Source organism: Gavialis gangeticus, unplaced genomic scaffold, assembly GCF_001723915.1.
Source record: "Gavialis gangeticus isolate Ggan-Ray unplaced genomic scaffold, GavGan_comp1, whole genome shotgun sequence".
Lineage (NCBI taxonomy): Eukaryota > Metazoa > Chordata > Crocodylia > Gavialidae > Gavialis > Gavialis gangeticus.
In genome coordinates, this window is record NW_017728997.1 from 9,602,869 (window position 1) to 9,611,717 (window position 8,849).

At 42.3% G+C, this 8,849-nt stretch overlaps 1 protein-coding gene across 1 annotated transcript in view; it reads left to right on the top strand.

The window, feature by feature from the left end:
• Nucleotides 1–672: 672 nt before the first annotated feature.
• Nucleotides 673–8,849, top strand: part of PDZRN3 (PDZ domain containing ring finger 3) — a 206,203-nt gene continuing 198,026 nt past the window's right edge. Inside the window, exons 1-2 of the mRNA XM_019504737.1 lie at nucleotides 673–755; nucleotides 2,011–2,120. Coding sequence (XP_019360282.1) covers nucleotides 753–755; nucleotides 2,011–2,120 — 113 coding nt within the window. The 5' untranslated portion in view covers nucleotides 673–752. The remainder of the gene's footprint in view (nucleotides 756–2,010; nucleotides 2,121–8,849) is intronic.

Below are 8,849 nucleotides of genomic sequence, written 5' to 3' on the forward strand. Positions count from 1 at the left end.
AGTTTTAAGACTTTAGAGAATCTGAATTCCTTAGAATCGCAATAAAATTACGGAATAATAATTAGGAATTTGGTCCTTCTGCACAATTTGTATCAACTCTGTTTAATTTCCTCAACTAAATTGTCTTCGTTAGAAGTGCTGTTTCATAACACATCTCAGTGGGTGCTGCCTCATTGGGTGCTCACTGGGTGCAGCCAACAGGGCTGTCTTATTGGGTGTTGCCTCATTGGGTGCTGCCTAGGACAACATAATGTACCTGGTAAGAAAAGGAGTCACCCTAAAAATGCAGCCCCAATCGCATCCAGGAATGGGAGACAGCAAGAATAAGACTGTAGGTAACTTGGAAGATTTTTGCATGACACCCCAAATTTAACCCTGTCAGATAACTAACATTACAGCACGGCATATGGAAATATTTTGATTCCCTTAGGTGCTGACTGTAGACCCAAACCAAAATTTTGCATTAACATAAAGGCCATATTTTTCAAAGGAGTGCCTGTCAAGAGCAACAAGAGGGAAAACACGGGAGTTGCTGGACTGTGAAAGTCCGACCCAACACTGTCTCCTCTGGAATTTATGAACAGAATAAATATTTAGATAGAAGTATGATCCATCTTAATATCTGCCTCTGCACAAATGTTTTGAATGCTTTTACCTGTTCTTCACAGGGTGAAGAAACTAAAGCACTGACCCTCGTCCTTCATCGTGACTCTGGATCTCTTGGATTTAATATTATTGGTGGCCGGCCATGTATGGTATGTTAATTGCTAAAATGTGTTTGCCTTTTTCTGTTGGGGAGGGCATGTGAGTCAGTGTTTGGAGGAGGGGGAAAAATGCTGACTACATATTTGTCTCTGTAGGGGATGTTTTCTGTGTGCGTCTTTATATTCAAAGACAGGTGGGGCATTTTAATTAACTAAACATTACTTTCTCCCCTGTTACTGGGTAGCATGCTACGGATTCGTTATCACATTTGGAATATGAAGAGAGTGCCAGAAGACATAAGATCCTTTGCAATTAACTCTAGCCCCAATCATTTCAGTGCTTATAACTTTAACAACTCATTTCAAACTCCCTTTGCAATAAGGCAACAGTATTTGCTCCTTCCTAAACAGCACACTAGTGATGAAAGAAAATAATTTAAACAACTCACTATGGGCTAAATTCTGGACACCTTGACCTTAGTAGAATTTTTTTCTGAATAAAAATGCAGAGATCAACTTATATGCATACTTACTAATGCATTTTTCCCCTCAGTGCTGACTGGCTGGAGAAACATCATGTGACTTGAAGTCACATGGTGTATTTTAACCTTGTCCAGCTCTTTTAGAAAGTAAAAAGTTAAATACTTCGGTAGAACTACACCGCTGCATGGGGAAAAAACTGCATTTATTGTCAATATATTCATTTTCAAGTCCCCTCCCTCATAATTAATCACTGTTAAATTATTCTTTTGTGGGACAGTTTTGTGGTGTGAAAGCATATGGCAGTTCATTGCACAGTAAGCAAGAACATAAGGAATGCTTTGTTAGCTTAATTTCATTTGCCACCGTTGTCTCAGTTTGGATAGAATAAGTGAGATGTCATCAAAAGTAGAAATCTGTTTATCATCTTATTTAAATGGGAAGGAGACCATATCACTTTAATATTGACCTTGATTTATGACGATGGCTATGATGATATCCTTAAGATGCGACACAATGATAATTATCATAATAATTACTGTATAACTTGATTTAAATTTGGAGCCAATCGGCTTCTCTGCTGGCCTTTAGTAAGGAAATTTTAAGTAAAATTAGAAATGGAAGTCCATTTATGGTCATATTGTATCTTGAAGTGGGAGATGCGGGTGCTCGTCACCAAAGGCTTTAACCCACAGAAAGTAATACTAGAGTGGCTCTGAGCATTTTTTACTCGCACATGGTATTTTTTTAATGGGCAGGATTCAGCCTAAAGCAAATTGGAGTTGGTTTATGGTGCAATGTTAACTTTTCTTTTTCATCCTTCAAGGACAATCAAGACGGCTCCTCCAGCGAAGGAATTTTTGTATCAAAAATAGTCGACAGTGGGCCCGCTGCTAAAGAAGGAGGGCTGCAAATTCACGACAGGATTATTGAGGTATGTGAACACACCACTATCTGATCCCTTTTAATAGGCAAAGTTACAGCTCAAGCTGTTTGTGCAAGGCATAGTGTTTGCCATGGGGTTGGGAGCGATGTAGCAGGGTAAATGTCGTCTAGAAGATGTGTCTGGTGAAATATGCTCGACTTGATTCAATGCTGACCTTCCTGGCTTTAGGTAGAGTTCTTATCTAAATATAGAAACCAGATTATGGATGGTATGTGCATGTCTTAGCTTTCTGAGGAGCTAGCATCTATTTGGTATGCTGGAGTTATTTCTTTTTAAAGCTATCGAAGACTTGTAAGTGATTTAGTTAAAACCATATGTGAAATATCTGTTGTGTAGATCGTGACTGTATTTATCTTGGTTTCCAAGTTGAGGGACGACAAAAATGTTTCGAGCAGATAGAGGACAGACGTTTTTGTTATATCATTTTAGTACAGATTGCTATGAGCCTGCCCAAGTAAGCCCTCTAATGTTAGTTAGGACTATTTGTATTATTCAAATATAGCCTGAATTTCTTTTCATTTTCCTCAAGTCTTGACCTCGCTAAAAAGTTCTTCCTGTGAAAGAGGTGGTTGCTTGAAATGTTTTTCTTAGGTTGCAGTGAGTGATGTTTCTTGGGAAGCAGAGGTTAGATTTCACAAAGCAGAAAGCAGCTTATTGTGAGTCAGATCCCATTGTTGACCATTTTACAGTTAAAAATGTGTTCTTACTGTCTTTTTAATGTTTGTAAAATGGAGAAACTTTGAGAGTCTATTGTTTCAAAAGATAAGTGCAGCTTTTCTTGCCAAGGATATCATGGAACAGCCAGTTTCTCTAAGTAATGGAATTCCAGTGCTCTTATGTTTTGCAAATGAGCAATAAACAGCTGTTAAGGATTTTCTGTTGGCAAGGGACAATGTGGGTTTGCTATTTTCTGCAATGTTATGGTAAATTGTATTTGTGATTTAGGAAGACTATAAAATATTAATTAAATTTCTTCATATGGAAAAAAATGGGATCACAGTAGCAGGACCATTAAAGATAAGAATTTAGTTGTGGAATGGTTTAGGAGTGCTTAAGTTATGCATGTGACGAAACTGCAAAAGGTCTGCTAGACTAAGAACGCCGCATAAATCTTCTATTTTTTTCCTCTGAAAATAAACTGTACCAGTAAAGCTCCAGCCAAGTATTTTTTTTTTTTAATTTTATTTTGGTAACCTGCCTTTTTAACAGACTTATCTAAGCACGTGGTTTATCTAAAATATAGAGTTAAACAAAAAAAATCCTCAGGAAAAGAGCATAAGGTTGCAAAATTAAGCACCAAAAAGTTAAAAGATGCCAAAATGAAGGTTGTCCATGCAAACGCAGTTCAGTTTCTTCGTGTATGTATTAGAATATGTTCTTTGGTTTACATGATCCCTTGCCCTTTCAGCTGCAGGACCCTGGCCCATTTCACTGCATGGTGCATGTCTCAAGGGACAGAGGTATATGGCCAAGAGAGACAAAGCAGGGCAGCTACATACCCTGAGCAGCAGCACATAGCAAGTGCTGCCTGCTGGGTTGCCAATTGCCCCCCCAATACAGTGCCACCACAGTCACCCTGCCCTCAGTTACCACTACCGATAGTTAACATGCCTCTTTTGACAAAATGTGTGCAGCAGAATATGTGCAGCCTCTGCTTTTCCTTGCAAAGGGCTGAGTGTGCTCTTCTCCTTCATTGCCTTCTAGGATGCTTAGCCTCTGGCAGCGCTCAAGATAGGCTAGCCTAAATGCACAGATAAATTGCTGTGATGTGGGCAGAACAGGAACCTAAATAGAACAGAAAGAATAGAGTAGACACGTGGGACAAAATTTTGGGCTGCACTCTGTAGGTATTTATAGACTCCCAAGGCTACCAGGCACTGATCTTAGTTCAGTGGATGAGCTGTGCTGACAGCCCCTATGAATTATTCATGTTGTGCCTCTTTAAATACAGACGCAACTCTGGTCAAAATTCAGCACAGTTTTTTCCCCCCCAAAGCCGTAACTCTGCTTTACCTTCATACAGTATAGCAAAATTTATGGAAAAAAATGAATCACAGGGATAAGATTTAATTATAATTTCTGCTTCCAGCAAGTATCCAACCTGTATGAGTGTTTGAGGCTTCAAACTAAGATACAAGCATTCTGTGCAAGTGGTGTTTGATATATTGCATTAGCCATTGCATGGGCGAGGGAGGGAGGATGCCGATATCAAAGCATTTGAACCACGTTTATCACTTTGAGTATCCCAACACTTTTATGCAATCTATACTCCCTCAAAAGGCTAAGCTGAAGTCCAACTAAGTAGATAACTGGGTTAATGTTATTGCAAGTCCAGCATTTGTCCTGTTCCAAGGGTGAAGAAGTTTAATTTGGAAACAACCTTGTACAGATGAAAACATGTGTCTAATAAAGAAGCAGCTGGTGGAATGAATATAAATGAACTGTTGAAGGAATCTTCCATTCCTGATTTTGAACATGTAATTTTGTTCATCTGAGGTCCAGTTTGACCACAATACAGCGTGCAGTTTCTAGGGATTTCAGCATGACTTCAGCATAGTCATGAGGATGCTATTCCTGGCAAAGAAAGAATGCTAAGATGCAGCACAAAATGTATTAAATAAAACAACATCAAATATATAGACAAAAAATCAGTCAGTCTGCCAAAAGTAAAATTGTGAAAAAGGGAAAAACAGAGGGGAACTAATAAAGACAGGACAACAACCTTGAACATATCCAATGCTAAGGCCTTGCAGGCAGCTATCACGGGGGAGTGGCACATGTCTTCATGAAAGTCGTTTATAGACAGATTGTGCCAACTGTGAGCAGAGCCAGGTGAACAAGTTCAGTCAAATATTTTATTCACTATGAAGTGCATAGTTGAACACAACTATTTGCATATTTAATTGTGTTCAAGTCAGTGAACAGTTTCATCTGGAAAAAAAAGTTTTACTTTCAGGATGAAGCTTTAAGACCAAACATACCCAATTATTAAAAAAATAAATGAGTAAAAATCTTCAAAAATTATGCATAGTGAATGTTGTTTCATTTCAGCAAGAAACCTGTTTGCCTGCTGGTTTATTTTTTGGGGGTGTGGGGGAAATCATTTGATTTAGGCAGCAAAGGGAAAAGTCAATTTTTCACAAATTTTCTGTAACCAGCAGAGCACAGCATAAGGTCTAAACCGAAGGAGCTCAAACCTCAGATCTGGCCTGCCAGACTTACAAAAATTGCTGTTTCCCTGCTGCCAAATTTCTCCATCCGTGGAAAGCCTGATGGGTCAGAGAACTTGCCCCTGCATCCTGGAATAGGCATGTAGGGTGGGGCAAGGAAGGGCAGGACCTCTCCAGGTGCATGGGGCCTGGGCCAGGGTGGCATGGGGCACACAGGGCTGGGCCAGGGCAGTGCAGGGCCCCATCCAGGACACTGCAGGGCACGGCCAGGTAAGCATGGGGCCCAACGCCTCTAGGGATCCGTCCCACAGGCTGGCCCCACATCACTCATCCAGCCCACATTGCTGATAGGTTGAATACCATTAGTCTAAACTCATTCTCAGGATAGAAGACAAAAGCATCTCAGGTAGTCACATTTAACTTGCAGGGACATAAAAGAAAAATTGTAATGCAGGTATCCAGAACTGAGAAGATTCTTTATTTACTTTCATTTGTGTATTAAATAAGGGCTTGGTGCATTTCCGGCATGACCTCAAAACTGAATCTTTTTCAAAAGCAGTCTCATTTCAGTGTGATAAGCAGTCCAAAAGGATGAACTGCAAAACACAACCTCTTCAAAATTAATTTCAGTTCTGATCACAGCGAGTCTACAGTTCAGAGCAGAACTTAAGTGTGTGGTTTCTTTGGAAACTCTCCTTTCTGCATGTCTTTTGCTAAATGCATTCTGAAGAGCATGTTACTAAAAGAGCGCCATTTTCCATTTTCTGAACTATCAAAAATGCTTCTAATTACTAAGCACGGATTAAGTGGTCTAAGATTGGCAGATGAATATAGTGCGATTTATACATAGCTACAACTAAATTACTGTTATGTTGCTTTTTGCTTGCAGATGCTATCTCCTGACAGTTTGATACCAAGATAAGCTGTTGAAATATGTCTCAGATGGTTTTAAAGCATGTTTTCCTTTTGTAGTCTAGGCTTGGATTTCCCCTTTACCAGTTTTCAAAACTTAAATGCAAAATGAATAAATCACATTTTTGAGTCAATGCCTTGAACTCTCTCTTTCTTTTTTTGTAAATCCCCTGTGTATAACTGATAGAATAATGCCTTTCATAACTTAGCCATTAGCAGAAAGGAGGCAACGTAGCACAGGCATACAGGTAACACGTGCGTTCCTACGGCTAAACAACGTGGCAACTCTAGGAGTTTAAGCAACACACAGCACACCCAGGAACACAAACAATGGGTCTTCTCACTGCAATATTTTTTAATATACACATGTTAAAAAATATAATGCTTATCCAGCCTGTTGAGTATTCAGATTGTTACTAATATTCACTAGTTAATAATTCTGCTATTGTCTGTGTAGACCAGGAGTGGGCAAAGTCTGGCCTGCGGGCTGGACTGGGTCCACGGTAGACTCCATTTCCCAGCAGCCTCTGTGGCATTTGCCCCACACCCACCTCCAGGGGTGGGACCTGCATGGGAAGGATGCATGGCCAGGCAGCTGGGATGGGGCCATGGCTGGGAGCAAGATGGGTCGGCAGGGCGGGAGAAACCCTGGGATTTTGAGGGGGCCAGGACAGAGCCATAATGCGCTGCCTGCATGCCCCTGTGACGAGCCTGGGTTTCGTGGGCAGGGGCGTGCAGGGAACGGATTCTGGCTCCGAGCCCGCACCGCAACAAGATCCCAGCCCCAGCCTCAGAACAGCTCCCTGCCAAGCCACGCACCCTGCCCGCGCTGCGCGTGGCCGGTCTCCACAGAGATCCCAGGAGCAGTGGCCATGACATTGTGGGGCCGTGACAGCTTAGACTGTAGGGATGGGCAAAATGCGGTCCGCAGGCTGGATGTGGCCTGCCAAGCCATTGTACTTGGCCCACAGGGCCCCTAAAATACTTAGAAAATTAATATTTATCTGCCCCTGGCTGCCTGTCATGTGCCCCTCGATGGCTTGCCAAAACTCAGTAAGCGGCCCTCCGCCCGAAATAATCGCCCACACCTGGCTTAGAACCAGGTTCTGCAGCCCTGTGCTATCAAAGCCCTGCTGCTCCTGGGGCCTCCATAGAGACTGGCCAGGAGCGGCATGGGCAGCGGTTGCCAGGAAATGGACTCTTGACGCTGTCTGGATCTGCCATTTTGCCCACTCCTGGTGTAGACTATCAGCCTTATATTACAGATACATAAATTGAAGTTAGGTTGAGCTCTCCTGGCCCTAACTCATGATCCTGCTTATTTAGCTTCAGTGCCACCTAAGGGCTCCTATTGACGTGCAGGGAGCCTGCTCCAACGTGCTGAAAATCCAGCGCATTGGAGCAGACTCGATTAATCAATTCTGCTGAAGCATGGAAATTGACGCAGTCCGGCACGTTCTGCGTCACGTGTATCAGCATCCCTGCGCTGAAAGAATGGCAGTGGGGCGTTTTGAAATAAAACACTTTTGATGAGCTTTAGTTCGGAGTGCCCTGCTGCCATTTTTTCAGTGCAGGGATGTGCAGGGACGCTGGCACGTGTGACAAGTGGGCGCATTTAATTAGCACGGCTCACTAATTAAAGCACCCGGCACTGCAACCCAAAACATATGTAAAAATTCCCTAAGAGATGGACAATTCATGAAATGCCCTGCCACTGAGCACATCCCACAAAGTCTGTAGAGCTGAAGCTATTTGCATCTACAGTTGGGAATCTGCCCTATCTGTCTTGCTGTGTACTTGAGAGTTTATTTTTTGAGTTGCTGATGATATGCCTTAAGTGCGCTTGATTGATTAGTGCCCAATAGCACAGTCGCTATGAATTACGGGCTGATGTTTTATGATGTGGTTTGAGTGGATTTCTTCCTAAGTCATAGGCCAAAACATTCTCATTTCTTAGCGAATCATTTTGTGTTTTGTCAGCATTTGATTTTTTTTTTCAAATTTAGCAAGGCTTGTGTACAGTGTCCTCAGTTTGCCCTAAAAGATGTGGTCCATAACAATGCTATTTATCCTTTCAGGTGGAGAGCATTATAGAATAAACTGAGTTTGGCAACTGGGTTAATTATGTAGCTTGAAGAAATGTTACGAAGTCAAATTAACATAGAAGAAAATGCATCCAACACCTACAGATAGATCATGCACCAGAAGAATAGTTCACAAGAGCATAGCATGCAGTTAGACATACACCGATATATCGGTCCAATATCAGATCAGTATCGATATAAAGAAAATTGGCCTGGAGTGGCCGATAATTTGGCTGATAAATTTCATAAACATTAGACATTAGGGCTGGAAGGGACCTTGGAAGATCATTGAGTTCAACCCCCTGCCCCAGGGGCAGGAAGTCAGCAGGGGTCATAGGATCCCAGCAAGATCAAATGCCTGTGCATGCTTGCAGCTGCAATGCAGTACGCAGAAGCAAGGAGCAGAGCCCAGCAGCATGCAGCTGGTAAGTCTGTTGTGGTGGAAGAGGAGGGGAGGGGAGGGAAGGAAAAGAAAGGGGGAGGCACATCACTGCTCCCCGCAGTGAGGGAGGAAGGAAGCATGGGCAGGTGCTGGGGGGGGGGCAGGGCAGGT